Raw genomic sequence first — 14,963 nt, forward strand, 5'->3', positions numbered from 1 at the left:
GTCAATGACGCCAGATCTTGACATTCCTATCCCGTCCTCCACTCGCCACCTTATCCGCCACGAAATCGACACAGTACACCTCGTCGGTATGACCCGGCAGATCCTTTCTGATCTTGAACGTCTTGATGGGATCCCACAGCTTCAACGTCGAATCCTTGCTCGCCGACACGAGCAATCGCGAATCGCTCGACCAAGCCAAACGATACACACTGGCCACGTGTCCCCGTAGGGTGGCGATGAACTTACCCGTGGACGCATCCCAAAGCTTGACGCTGTTATCGAAGGATGCAGAGGCGATCTTCTTGCCATCGGGGGAGAAGGCGACGTGGTTGACCGTCTTTTGGTGTCCGGTGAGACGTGCAACGGGCTTTTTGGGTGTGGAGGCGGAACCGTTGATCTGGGGTGGCCAGAGGAAGAGAGTGTGATCGTCCGAGCCGGTGATGATGGTCTCGGGTTGAGAGCCAGAACCCGTGGTTTCTTTGTATCGCTTGAGTGCCGACGCTTTGGCCTCTTCGTCAGTAGGCTGGACGTAGGAGGGGGAGGAGGAAGTGGCTCGACCCGTGTGATCGAATGGACCGGTTCGGAGGACGAAGTCGGTCGAGAGAGCAATGGTGTTGACCCAATGCGCGTGCTCGTTGAGCGTTCGGATGAGTTTCCCTCCGTCGGCCGACCACACTTTGACGGTTCGATCCGAGGATGCGGTGTAGATGGCACCCTCACCACCCCATCGCACACAGTTGACAGAGGCGGTGTGTCCGCCAAGTACGTACTCGCATCGGCGAAGAGTGGGGTTCCATACGCGAACGGTGCCGTCCTTGGAGGAAGACGCGAGACGCGGGTTGGTCGGGTTGACATGGATGGGTTCCCACGAGAGCGAGGTGATCCACTTTGTGTGTCCTCGCAGAGGCTTGCCTGCAGGCGCTGCGCTACGTGCTGCTCTGCGTTGCTTGACACCCATCTTGGCAGGTTTGCCTTCTGCGTCGCCACCTTCCGCGTTGTCGAGCTGTTCCTGCTCAGCCTGCCACTCTTCGTCCACCTGCTTGCCGGACCGTGAAAGCCAGCCTTTGCGGCCGGTAAAGGACGCATCGAGCGCCTCCCAGATCCACACCTCTCCATCCATGCCACCGGTAGCCAGCTTGCGTTCTCTGCCTTCCCATTCCGCACACAGGACCCAGTTGGAGTGACCGACGAGCGTATGCATCGGCGTTTCCGTATCGAGATCCCACAGCCGCGCAGTCTTGTCGCCTGCACCTGTCGCAAGCAGCGAGCCTGTTGGTGAGAAAGTGCTGCAAAGAATCGGCGAAGCGTGACCGCTCATGGTGCTGGAGCAGCGACTGACCGGTCGAACCTTGAACACAGCCTGCGGTTCGAACACCACCGTCAGAGTATCTTCCTGGCTGAGCCCCAGCTTCTTCGCCGCCTGGGCGTTCAAGACATCTTGGGTGAGCGAGTCGTTGATGGGCAACCTCGCATTGCTCTTTACGAGCTCCTGCTTCTCCTCGGATTCGATGCCGGCACTAGCAGCCAGCTGCTGCACATCGACGTGGAAAGCGTACGGCAGATCCTCATCATCGTCTTCATCGTCATCCGAGCTTGCATCGGGATCGTCTATTGAGCGCTTCTTGGGACCTTGTGCCTGTTTGAGTTGACGTCGAAGCTGGTTGATGATGGCTTGAAGTTCCTTCTGACCTGTCGCGGCGGGCAGGTTGATGGTGGGACCGAGCAGCGAGCCATCTTGGCCTGACTGGAACTGGATGACGAGTGTTTCGGTGGAGGGACCGAGTTGACCTTGCGCCTGAAGCAGAGCAGCTTCGCGAGCGGCCTTCTCGTCTGCCAGACGTTGCCTCTTGGCAGACCTTTGGGGTATTTGCGTCGCCATTGTTGTACTCCGAGGGATGGTGTAGCAGAGGAAGAATGTCGAGAAGCTCTTCAGTTCCAATTCTGCCGATCTGCTGCCCTCGTTGCGTGTGGAGAATTTCTCAAAACTTTCCGTCGAGAAGAAAAGTGAGAAATGCAAAAAAAGGCTCTTCAGGGTCCAGCAAAATCTCGAGAATCGGCCCCGATCTGTGCTTTCTCAGCTGCCGCCGCTCCCGAGCTGTCCTCCTTTTTTTCTTCTTCGGTCGCTTTGAGCTGCAGAAGCAAAATATGAAATTTTGGAAAATCTTGAGAGAAGTGAACTCGAGCAAAGCGCCTCTTTGTCCTCGCATTCTGTGTTCAACACCATCATCTCGACAGCAGCTCGACATTGGTAGCACACAAGACTTTTCGAGAACAGTCTCAATACAGCGGCGGGGCTCTTCTCACGCCTTCTGCACTGTTCCAACACTAGCAGCCATCGTCGCCTTCAGCGCACCTCCTTCGGATCGCATCTAGGAACATTCACGACACAATGGCAGCGGCAAAGGTGGCTTCGGCCAAGGCGTCAACGTCCACTCTACCCAACGGCACATCGCAATCGCCAAAGAAGACTCTTCCAAAGTCACGGCCATCTGCTGCCTCTAGCACGCCTAACGGCATCGACGCCACTGGTGCACCTTCAGCTTCCACTTCGGCACAGGCATCCTCCTCATCGACCCTCCTAGGCAAATACATGGACACATTGACTAAGCACAACGCCGCCTTCACCTCGCTCCTTCACCTGATTCCACCCCAATTCTACCTCACCCGAGATGACGCCGAAGATCTGGCCGAAGACAGCGTCTCTTCCAAATACATGAAGAACAAGCGCAAAAAGGCAAAGTCAGAGATCGAGGCCAAGGAACGCAAGGAGAAGCTGCGAGAGGCCAAGAAGCAGAGGCTCGATCCGGACAACTTTGCCACCGTAACCGACATTCAAGCCGAACGCGCTGCGGCCAAGGCTGCTCGTGAGGCCGCCGAGGCAGACTCGGATCTCGACATGGATGTCGAAGGTATGGTGTCCGTGGACGATGAGGAAGACGATGATGACGAGGATGAAAGTACATCAAGAGGCGGGCCCAATGGTGCTGCAGGTGATACTGATGAGGAGATGCAAGACTCGGATGTTGAGGATCTTGCCGTCAAGCCGGCAGCGGGTGCCGGTACCGGTGCTGGCGCCGCTGGTTCGGCAGTCGCTGCACCGAAGCCCATTCAGACCGAGGGCGAACGCAAGGCATCTATCGACGCGTTGCGCGCCAAGTTGCACGCCAAGATCGCCGGATTGCAACGCAAGCGAGGTCTCCCCACCGATGCCAACGACGATGCTTCGGAGGACGGCAGCAGCGTCATCAGCTCCAAAGACGAGCTTTTGGAAGAACGTCGCCGTCAGCGATTCGACGCTCGCGAGCGCAAGAAGCAGGAAAAGAAAGACGCAAGAGCCACAGCCAAAGCCGCGATTCGTGCCAAGCGTGCCGGCGTCGAGAATGCAGCCAACGGTCAGAAGTCGAGCAACAGCTTCAACGTCGGCACCAAAGCACCGGCACTGTTGGTCGCAGAGCCAGGCTACGGCGACAACAAGCGGAACGGCGCATCCGCTTCCGGCGCCTCGAACATCGACGTCAACGGCAACTCTCTCAACTTTTCATCGCTCAACTTCAAACCTGTAGGTGCTGCAAGTGCGTCGCTACCCGATTCGTCGGCAAACGGCAAAAAGAACAAGCTGGCGCTGCCCTCGGACCCCAAAGCGGCGCTGCAAGTACTCGAAAGCCGCAAGAAGCAAGAGGAGGCGCGACGATCCAAGCTTGCCGCCAAGCTCGGCGATGCGCCCGACGCGCTCTCCGCCAAAGTATCCGAACTGGACGAGCAAAAGCAGTGGGACAAAGTGCTCGCCTCCGCAACAGGCGTCAAAATCCGCGACGACGAGAAGCTGCTCAAGAAGGCGGTCAAGCGCAAAGACAAGCAAAAGGAAAAGTCGAGCAAGGCGTGGAACGAGCGACAGCAGAACGAGACGCAAAAGCAGGCGGATCGTCAGAAGAAGCGCCAGGACAACATCGCTGCCAGGAAGGCTGCGAAAGGTGGAAAGCACAAGAAGGGCTCTTCGTCGACGTTGTCAAAGTCCAAGACACCAGCGGGTAAGAAGCCCTCGTTTGGCAAAGCCAGACCTGGATTCGAGGGTAAGAAGATTGGGAGGTCCAAGAACTGAGGCTTCGTCCAACAGATGGCATCTTGAACGCATTCGACCCCTTCCTTTTTTGTACTGGTCACCTCTGCACTACAATCTCATTCTGCATACAAGGATTCGCATTGCAGCGCCATTGTCTGACGTGATGACGGATGGCAGTTGCTGTGACTACATATCACAGCACATGGCTGTTCAGTATGAGAAGTTCTTGCTGTTTGCTACATTGAGCAGTGTCTCTTGTTGTCCAAGCATTCTCGCGCGGTAAGAAGATCTGTCCGCTTTTCCATCTTTTTTTTTTTCCTCCTCGCATGATTGGAAATTGAAAGTGTGGGACTGGTGCACGAGTGCAGTGTGCCCGGGTCGAGTCATTTTTTGTGTCTTTCTTCTTGATTTTATATTTATTGTTATAAAGTATTTCATTCCGAGCATCGTGGGGCAATACGTTTGCCGGTCAACAGCCACGACGACCCTCGTCGGATGATTGACAAAGCTGGACTACTTGTCCAACAGGAGCAGAGAGCTGCTTGATCGAGCGAGTGAATCAAGCCACCGAGACTGGATCAGACGTGGAGGGACGATCAAGATTGACTGAGATTTTTAATTGTTGCTGGGCAGTCACCGTGTAAAAGTGCCTGCGGCGTTTGAGGGAGACTAGCGCTTGTGCGACTTTAATCTGATCGGAATTGGCACGACGAGGCTGTCTGCCTTTGCATCGACTTTGTTCTTCCATTGTCCTTTCCTAGTCTCTTCCTTCTTGTCTTCGTCGTCGTACATCATCTCATCCCTACTCGATCGTGGCACCCTCTGTTGTCTGCTTGACCTCTCGCATACGCTCACGCCGCGTTGCAAGGTCGAGCTCACCACGACAACCGATCCATTTTAGCTTCCCAGCTGCCACCCAGGCCTGGATCGACCCGTTGCAACGATCTTCTCCTTCCTTCTCCTCCCCTGCAACCCCAACCGTCAAAGGCTTTGCCATTCAACCGTCTCATAAAGCTCGTCGCTAGCCGCGGCTCAAGCCCGTCGACACCCGCAGTCTTCCTTTAGCTCCGGCAACCTCACAATCCTTCAAAAGCCACACACTTTGGCCCGTTGAAAGACCAGCTTCGTCTTTCAGTTTCACATTCATCCATATCCCAAAATGGCGTCCGCAGCATCAGCACAGCAGCCTGTGCTTAGGACAAAGACACCTTCCTACCATGCTCCTCCCTCCACCAACCCTCTCTCCGGCGCGACCATCCACACGCTTCGATGCTTGGATACGCCCATTCACCTCGGCTACCACCTTATCCCTCACATCGCCAAGACCCTCCTCTCCACGCTCCCATCTTCTACCTACGTCCTCATCACCGACCAGCATCTCGAATCAAGATGCAGCGTCACCACCGCTTTCCGCCGCGAGTTCGAAAAGGCCGCCTCTGATCTCTCTGCAACTCACACCTGGAGGCTTCTCACAAAGGTCATCCCGCCCGGCGAGGCTTCCAAAAGTCGAGAGGGCAAGAACGCTATCGAGGACTGGATGTTTGAGCACCGTGTCACCCGAGACGCCGTCGTTCTCGCCGTCGGTGGTGGTGTCATCGGTGATCTCGTCGGTTTTGTAGCAGCTACCTTTATGCGCGGCCTCAAGTTTGTTCAGATCCCCACCACGCTCCTCGCCATGGTCGACTCGGCCGTGGGCGGCAAGACCGCAATCGACCACCCGCTCGGCAAGAACCTCATCGGCAGCTTCCACCAGCCAAACTACGTCTTCATCGATGCCGCCTGGCTCAAGACACTTCCCGCCCGTGAGTTCAGCAACGGCATGGCCGAGGTCGTCAAAACTGCGGCCATCTGGGATCCCATCGACTTTGCAAAGCTCGAATCCAGTGCGCCGGCCATTCGTTCCGCTGTACTCGGCCCCTTCGCAAAAGATGCCCCACTTGACCAAGGTAGGACCCTGGACACCCGAACCGAGGCCCAGTCGCTTTTGCTCGATGTCATCCGCGGCTCCGTCGGTGTCAAGGCCTACATCGTCACCATCGATGAAAAGGAGACCGGCCTGCGCAACCTCGTCAACTTTGGACACACCATCGGTCACGCCATCGAAGCCGTGCTCACACCTGAGATGCTCCACGGAGAGTGCATCTCGATCGGAATGATCCTCGAGGCCGAGGTCGCTCGCTACATGCACGGCCTCAGCCAAGTCGCCATCGGTCGTCTCACTCGCTGCCTCAAGGAGTACGACTTGCCCGTCTCGCTCTCCGACTCGCGCGTCACCCGTCTCGCCAAGTCGCTCGATGTCACCGTCGACCGCCTCCTCGACATCATGAAGGTCGACAAGAAGAACTCTGGCAGCAACAAAAAGATTGTCCTTCTGAGCTCGATCGGTGACACTGTCGAAGACAAGGCTTCCACCGTTAGCGACGACATCATTCGCCGCGTCCTCTCCCTTGGTGCCACCGTCACCCCGGTCTTGGAGCAGCCCAACAATGCAAAGGTCACCCTCTCCACCCCTGGTTCCAAGTCCATCTCCAACCGCGCCCTCGTACTCGCCGCTCTGGCTGGCAACACCTGCCGTCTTCGCAACATGCTCCACTCGGACGACACCCAGGTTATGATGGCCGGTCTTCACGATCTTCAAGCCGCTCGTTTCGAGTTTGAGGATGGTGGAGAGACCATTGTCGTCCACGGCAACGGCGGCGCGCTCGCACGCCCTGCCAACGACAAGCAGATCTACCTCCAGAATGCAGGCACTGCTGCCCGCTTCATGGCCACCGTCGTCAGCTTGGTGCACAACGACGGCAACCAGCAACCCGTCGTCATTACCGGCAACAAGCGTATGAAGGAACGACCCATCGGTGCCCTCGTTGACGCCCTCCGATCCAACGGCACCTCGATTGATTACCTCGAGGGCCAAGGTTGCTTGCCGCTTGCAGTCAAGGGCACCACTCACGGCTTCAAGGGAGGCAAGATCCAGCTTTCAGCCACCATCTCTTCGCAGTACGTTTCGTCCATCCTCCTGTGCGCTCCGTACGCTGCCGAGGAAGTCGTGCTTGAGCTTGTTGGCGGTCAGGTCATTTCGCAGCTCTACATCGACATGACCATTGCCATGATGGCCACGTTCGGCATCAAGGTCGAGCGTCTCTCGGATCCTGCTACTGGTCGTCCTTCGAACACCTACCGCATCCCCAAAGGCCACTACGTCTCGCCCGACATCTATGACATTGAGAGCGACGCCAGCAGTGCCACCTACCCTCTCGCCATCGCTGCCATCACCGGCACCGAGTGCACCGTGCCCAACATCGGCTCGGCCTCGCTCCAGGGAGACGCGCGCTTCGCCAAGGAGGTTCTCGAGCCCATGGGCTGCACCGTCGTCCAGACCGCCACATCGACCACCGTCACCGGCCCTAAGATCGGCCAACTCCGTCAGATTGGACTCGTCGACATGGAGCCCATGACGGACGCCTTCCTTACCGCATCCGTCCTGCTCGCCGTCGCTGCTCAGCCTCCTGCCAACGGGTCCACTTCCACCGCTCGCCCCTCTACACGCATCACCGGCATCGCCAACCAGCGAGTCAAGGAGTGCAACCGCATCCGTGCCATGATGGACGAGCTCGCCAAATTTGGCGTCGACACCAAGGAGCACGAAGACGGTCTCGAGATCTTCGGTATCGACTACCGCCAGCTGCGCGCCAACGTACACGTCCACTGCTACGACGACCACCGTGTTGCCATGGCCTTCTCTGTGCTCGCCAGTCTGGCTCCGGGTGCGATTCTGGAGGAGAAGCGATGTGTAGAAAAGACGTGGCCAAACTGGTGGGACGATCTCGAGCGCAAGCTCGGCATCCGCGCCCACGGTGTCGACCCCGAATGCTCGCCCAGCCTCTGCATCTCGCCTTCGCACTTCAACAAGGCCACTGCTGCCACCACCAACGGCAGGCAGGCAGCGTCGCTGTCCCAGCTGACCTCGAGCAAAGCCCTGACCCCGCGCAAATACAGCAAAGACGCCACCATCATTTGCATCGGCATGCGTGCTTCCGGAAAGACTTTCCTGGGAGCCATCGGTGCTGCCGCGCTCTCGCGTACCTTCATCGACGCCGATGTGGTCTTCAACGAGAAGCTGGGCGTTAAGGATGGCCTCGGTGACTTTGTCAAACAACACGGATGGCCTGCTTTCCGTCAGAAGGAGCTCGAGATCCTGCAAGAAATGATCGCTCGTCATCCCAGCGGCGCACTCATCTCGCTAGGCGGTGGAGTGGTCGAGACGGAAGCCTGCAGAAGCATCTTGGCCGAGTACGCGCAGACGAAAGGGCCGGTCGTCTACATCGTCCGCGACACGGATGCCATCGTCAGATTTTTGGCCACCAGCGATCGCCCCGCGTACGGCGAGCCGGTGATGGACGTCTACCGTCGTCGAAACCCTTGGTTCGGCGAGTGCTCGTCGGCCGAGCTCGTTTCGTACTCGGAAGGCGAGTCGTTGGCTGTCCAGCCTTGTGCGATGAACGTACCCGATCCTTCATTCACGATTCAGAAGAAGTTTGGCCTGGAGTCGGAAGTGGCGCGCTTCTTCAAGTTCATCACTGGCGCGGACACGAATCAGATCGACGATCTCGTCGTCGACAGTCGCAAAGGCGGACGACGAACGTACTTCCTCAGTCTCACCTTCCCGGACGTCGTGCCCAAGCTGGAGCTGATCCGAAGCATGGAGACCGGCTGCGATGCGCTCGAGTTCCGCGCCGATCTGCTCAACCCCTCCGGCCAACCCGTCACCTCCCCTCAGATCCCACCGACGGAATACGTCAAGAACCAACTCGCCGCCTTGCGTCACCGCACGTCGCTCCCCATCGTCTTCACCGTCCGGACCCACTCCCAGGGCGGAATGTTCCCCGACGGTAACCCCAAAGAGTACTTCGAGCTCATCAACCTCGCGCTCCGTCACGGTTGCGAGTACATCGATCTCGAGCTGGGCTGGGACGACGATCTGCTCGCCGCGGTCGTCGAAGCCAAAGGTTACAGTGAGATCATCGCTTCGTGGCACGATTGGTCCGGTCATCTCGACTGGGAGAGCGAGTCTACGGCAAAGATCTACGCGAGAGCGTGTCGTTTTGGTGATGTCGCAAAGATCATCGGCAAGGCGAATACGATGGAGGACAACTACAGCCTCGAACGCTTCCGTGCCAAGGTGTCGGCTAGCACGACGAAGCCTCTGTTGGCGGTCAACATGGGTGCCGTGGGTCAATTCAGCAGGATCGTCAACCCGGTGTTTACGCCGATCACGCACGAAGCTATGCCGTCGAAAGCTGCGCCGGGTCAGCTGTCGTTCCGAGAGATTCAGATGGCTCTGTCGCTGATCGGACAGGCTGAGCCTCATCGGTTCGCGCTCTTCGGCACCCCAATTGCTCACAGTCTGAGCCCGTTGCTGCACAACACTGGATTTGCAACGCTAGGTCTGCCGCACCGATACGACCTGTTGGAAACAACCGAGATCGACGACACCATTACCGCCTTTGTCCGTTCCCCCGACTTTGGCGGTGCCAGCGTCACCATCCCCCACAAGCTCAACATCATCAAACTGCTCGACTCTGTCACCGACGAAGCGAAAGCCATCGGCGCCGTCAACACCATCATCCCCGTTCGAGATGCATCGGGAACGGTCACTTCGCTCGTCGGAGACAATACGGATTGGATCGCGATCGAGACTCTGGCACGAAAGTCGTTGCGGACGACGCACCTGGCGGATCCAAATCTGACCGGGTTGGTGATCGGTGCTGGTGGTTCTGCGAGGGCGGCACTGTTTGCACTGTACCGGATGGGTGTGAAGCGGATCCTGCTGTTCAACCGAACGTTGGAGAACGCCGAGAGGCTGGCGAAGGAGGTTCCTGTGGAATGGAACGTCAACGTGCTGACCTCGCTGGAGGACGTTGCTTCGCTGCCCGTCGAGCTCTCCCCCTCAGTGGTGGTCAGCAACATCCCAGCCGAGGGTTCCACCCTCACCGCCGAACCAGGTCTCATCCACCTTCCCCCCTCCATCCTCCGCAACCCCGTCGGCGGCGTTGTCATCGATATGAGCTACAAACCCTACCACACCGCTCTGCTGCAGCTCGTGTCGCAGGTCAACACGACCACCGAACTCGCGATCGGCACAAACACAACGAAGGCCCCGATCCGAAAGCTCTGGACTGCGATCCCGGGCATCACGATCTTGTTGGAACAGGGCTGCCATCAGTTTGCCAGGTGGACGGGTAGGGAGGCTCCGAGAGCGCAGATCGAGAGCGCTGCTTGGCAGGAGTATCTGCAGCGTTGATTGTGGCGCGAGAGGCCGTGTTTTGAAATTGCAAAAAAAGGGTTTTGGCGCAAGGAAGATACATGCAGGCTATGCTCGTGATATACAGCCCCTGAAAGATGCCTTCAAGCTTCATAGCAGTTGAGAAGTGCGAGAGTATCTGTTGAGTGCAAGTCTAGAAGCTCAAATAGACACGGCGCCTTGACCGTGGCAATAGTGTCCCACCTTCGAAGCCGTCTTAGCCCCAACGTTCGTGATAGAGTATTGGACACAGGGAGTGTTCGACCAAGCAGGGTAATTGATCGCGACCATATCGACTCTGACCTTGTCGGTGGTGAAGAATCCGGTGCTGCCTGCCAGACCGATGATCACGACGAAACCTGGTCGGAGGGATCCGCGATCGTCACGAATTTGCAGAAAATTTGGAATCAGTCAGCTTGGTCCTGAGTCTGGTGTCTCTGCATGCGTATAACCTACCCTGGCCATTGATGGTTGTAAAAGCAGTCAGCTCGTTCGATCCTGCTCTGACATCTTCGTTGATGTTGGAGGACGTCTGGAAGCAGATGGCACCGAGATTAGGCGCGGGAGCGTTGCGGCCGCAGTAGCCTTGGTACTGCGTTTCCCCTTGGATGAAAAAGGTATCTTGGGCGCCGACGCTCACCAGCAAGATCACCGTGGCTACAAGGGCGATGAAGGAAGTGTAGGCTTTCATACTGTATTTGTGTGAGCGATCTCGATGTGATGTCAGTAGGAAGATTTTGGCTGATACTGTATGTTGGCGGACACGAGATGGGTTGTGTTCAAATATCAGTGAGAGTGAGAGTGGTTCAGTCTGTGCGGACGTTGCAAGGTGGAATGAAACTCGAGGTCCTGCCCTTGGATCTTTCATTAAATCGCTCTGAAAGCAACCGCCTTACTCCTTCATCTCTTACCCCCTTGCAACCAATTCACTTGACAACCACAGACGCGGTCAGATCGTTTGTTTTCATCTCCGGTTGGCAGGCCGGGATCGAAGAAAAACTTCATTTGGGTTGAAGCAGATTCGGCTGGCTGCATCCCCAGAATCGGATCGACCCGTGATAACTGAGACAGGCTGTGAACCGATCACAGCGGCATCATGGAAGATTCTCCTCCGAACGAAGTGGACCGAGCCTTCGGCGACCTCAATTGAACGCATCGAGAGGTTGCGAGATCCGTGCCATCTTCATGTCCATTTTCACAGTACTGTATATCCCCAAGAACAGTGCCACCGCAACTGAGTCGTCCGCGTATTTGCGCCGGACCGTGCCTATCAAGATCACTTCCTGGGCGGACTGGATCCCTATCCCGACCGCCTGGTGTGCCATCGAGTGGGCGTCTAGCAGCGTCGGTGGGTGCGTCTAGCATTCCCCGTGTGGGCGGCTGCCCCTTGGCACCGACTCGTGTCGCGGTTCTGTGGAAAACTTTGGCAGGAATTCAGCAGTTGCAATGCTGTCCGACCAGACGGAAGCGGGGATGAAGCGCACTCCTGGTTGCTTGATCGTATAGTCTTGAGGCGGCCGCGGCGGTGATGCTGGCAGAAGAGATGTTTCTGTGGCACAGTGATGTCTGTCGACACATATAACATCCCAATTCTCCTAGATACCTGTAGAATACTCACTCTTTCGGCCTCTTTGTGTTCCACGCAGCGCCCGACTCCCCTGTAGGTCTTTCCCCTCCAAGCACGCTGCCCGGCCTCTTTGTCTTCCCTCACAGTCCTTTCACGATGGCCTCCACCTTCAATATCGAAGCAATGTACGCGCACGGCACACCGCCCCTCTTCATGCCCATCTCCATGGCTGCTGCCATCGGGCCCTACTTCATCCTCGTCTTCCTTCTGTCCGTTCTCTGTGGCATCAATCTCGCGCTCTTCTGCATCTACTTCCACCTCTACTTCTTCAAACCCCAGAACCGCGATCCTTTCCTCCTCCGAATCTCGGTCCTATTGTCCGTCCTCTGCAACCTCGCTCTAGCGCTGTACGGATTCATCTCGTACTACATTGGCGATCTCTTCCAGCTCTACTCCAACCCAGGATATGATGTCAACAAGATCGAGGTTTACGTCGTACCGTTCCACACCTTGAGCGGGATACCAGTTGCGATTGGACAAATGTACTTTGCTATTCGAATTGCGAAGCTCTTCGACTCACGAAGCATTTTCACCCAATTCGGTTTCGCCTTCGCAGTGATTACAATCTCCGTCCAGTTTGCACTGATCAACTGGTTTGGAGCAGCATTCTACTCCGTCGGGTATAAAACCCGTCTCCTCGACCCGCAGAAACAACACTGGGTCAAAGGCATCCTGGATTCCTGGACCGTCGTGTTCATCTTGATCGAGCTGTGCATGCTCCTCACCACCATCGCTAGACTCATGGTGTTGCGAGGACAAACCAGTATGGACGCCGCTCGAAGGGTGATCTGGAAGCTGGCGATGTACAGCATCCAGGGTCAGATCTTGTTGACGGGCTACTCGTTGAGCAGTCTGTGTCTGTTCAGCAGTAGCGAAACGGGTTGGTACAGTCCTCTGTATCTGTTGAGTGGGGCGTTGTATACGATGGTGATGTTGGCGAATTTGATTTTGAGGAGAGTGGTGGCCGAGGAGATGAAGGCTGCGCGGGAGGAGGGGGAGCAGTGCGAGATGAGGTGTGGATCCGACTTGCGCGAGCTCAGGGCGTGTCAGACAAGGCGGCACGAGCAGGTCTCTTCGAGTCAAGAGTACTGGCAACGAGATCATCCAGAAAGTCTTCCCCCGCCGGTTTCTGGTTGTAGCGAGGGAAGTCACGAAGGCGATGGAAAGGCTGAAGCTATGGTGGATGGGAGAAGGTGGCAACTGAGCCCCTTGTCTACTGACGGCAGATCGCCAAGTCCCTTGTTGCCGCTGGTCTTGCTTCAAACGAGGCGTTCAACCGGACACGGTCCGATGATAGTATCGCCTCCGGTGCCACCACCTGTTGCGAACTCTCCTTGTTCTCGGTCCCCCTATCTATCACCTGTTCGACCGCAAAGCTCAAAGAAACGATTCTAGGCGCACCTTGCTGTCCTCCGGATTCACCCTCAATCCCAACTGCCTTCTGTTCAGCTCAGATGCTTTTTGTTCCAATCAAACAGGCTCGGACTTCATAGGTGGCTTGAAAGGAAGGGAATGGATGAGGAATCGAAGCCTAGTTTTCGGAAGACGCAACACGACGATACAATCTGTCCAATCTGGAAGCTCGTCCCCGATCGTCGGTGCTAGCCCGAATTTCGTGACCCTGTTTTTTTGCCCATTTATTGTGTACAAGTATATTTTTTTAATACAACGTTGCATTCGGGACCCAAGCTTTTCCTTCCACTTCTTTGCAGCCAGCCCAGGTGTTGTGAAAGCATCGTGCATCCCAGGGACCCTTGCGATTGCTTTGCCTCTGAGCACACAAGCCGGTATGTCCTGGTCAGACACAGGGCTTCTGGTTCCAAATGTTCTGGCTATCTGGGCGAAACTGGGAACGTCGGCGAATTTTTTGCATCTACGCATGCACGTCAGATCGCTGACAAGTGGAGGCCGTAGCTGACACACCAAAAAACCCTCGACGCCAACGACTGTCACATTGTGCCTTGGCTCTTCATTCAGCGATACACAGCGGTGCAATCCTACGACACAGTTTTGTGGTTCCTCACTCATCACGCGTCGAGTCGTGCAGTAGTCGGAAGATAGCCTATTGTGTGCTCATGTGCAGTCAAGTTCGTGTTCGTGTGCGATGAGTTCACACGACCGGAAAGGTGATCCATGGACAGGGTCAGGGTCACAGATTGTGTCGACGTCAGAAGGACCTCGTGAGAAGAAAAGCGGTTGCGTCACTTGGCGAAGATCATTGTAGCTACAATGCCGCTCGAGCCAAGCTTGTTGATCCCTGCTCGCTGCTTGGTTTCACTCTGCCCGACCTGAGTGACACGACATATATACCTTCGCCCTCAAACCCGTCTCCTGGCTTTCCACCAACAACAGTAACATCATACCCTTCTGTTCACGAAACCCACACACATCTCTCAAACATCATGGCAGGATCAGGCATCAACCGAGGCCCCCACACCGGTTCCGGCACCGAAGCCGCCGCCTCCGACCTCAACGGCCCGCAGCGCAAATCCATCCTCTCCAACTTTGACTTCTCCGAGATTGCCTCCCTCCAGCTTCCCTCCGCCTCCGGTATCGCCGAGTACGCCATCTTCGACCAGGAAGACGCACTTGCCGTGCACGGCTCCCAAATGTCCTTCACGAAATCCTTCGAGCCGGAACAGGTCCGTCAACTCATCGACGTCTTCACCCAAGCCTCTGCCCCCAGCGTCTCGGAGCAGGAACTCAAGGAAAACTCGAGGGAAATCACACTCGCCGGCAAGACCTACACCTTGAGCGGTCCCAGAGGCGGTCAGTACCCCTTGGAGGTTGTAACGTTGCACGAGAAGGGCGACGGCGGAGACGTGCTGTTCGCCGCCCCAACGGCGACCTTGTTGTTGGTGTTCAAGACGGCCGAAGGCGCCAATGTTTTGCATCAGAGCAATGAGAAGCAGGGCGTTTGGACCGCTGTCAGGTCCTTCGCATTCGCTCTCTCGGAGAAGGGTCTCTGATATCTT

General features: G+C 56.6%; 3 protein-coding genes across 3 annotated transcripts; 2 read left to right on the forward strand and 1 right to left on the reverse strand.

Annotated features, from left to right (window-relative positions):
• Nucleotide 1: 1 nt before the first annotated feature.
• Nucleotides 2–1,879, reverse strand: PHSY_001241 (hypothetical protein; the record flags this gene model as incomplete). The annotated part of the gene is made up of 1 exon (XM_012331873.1): nt 2–1,879. One exon carries the CDS (start codon nt 1,877–1,879, stop codon nt 2–4), a length of 1,878 nt encoding a protein of 625 aa, XP_012187263.1.
• A 510-nt stretch (nt 1,880–2,389) lies between these two features.
• PHSY_001242 (establishment of cell polarity protein) lies at nt 2,390–4,099 on the forward strand (the record flags this gene model as incomplete). Its single annotated transcript, XM_012331874.1, has 1 exon — nt 2,390–4,099. One exon carries the CDS (start codon nt 2,390–2,392, stop codon nt 4,097–4,099), a length of 1,710 nt encoding a protein of 569 aa, XP_012187264.1.
• A 1,120-nt stretch (nt 4,100–5,219) lies between these two features.
• PHSY_001243 (hypothetical protein) lies at nt 5,220–14,957 on the forward strand (the record flags this gene model as incomplete). The annotated part of the gene is made up of 5 exons (XM_012331875.1): nt 5,220–10,299; nt 11,563–11,709; nt 12,008–12,868; nt 13,701–13,775; nt 14,398–14,957. 5 exons carry the CDS (start codon nt 5,220–5,222, stop codon nt 14,955–14,957), a joined length of 6,723 nt encoding a protein of 2,240 aa, XP_012187265.1.
• Nucleotides 14,958–14,963: the final 6 nt, after the last annotated feature.

Source organism: Pseudozyma hubeiensis (assembly GCF_000403515.1).
Source record: "Pseudozyma hubeiensis SY62 DNA, scaffold: PHS15, whole genome shotgun sequence".
NCBI classification, from domain to species: Eukaryota; Fungi; Basidiomycota; class Ustilaginomycetes; order Ustilaginales; family Ustilaginaceae; genus Pseudozyma; species Pseudozyma hubeiensis.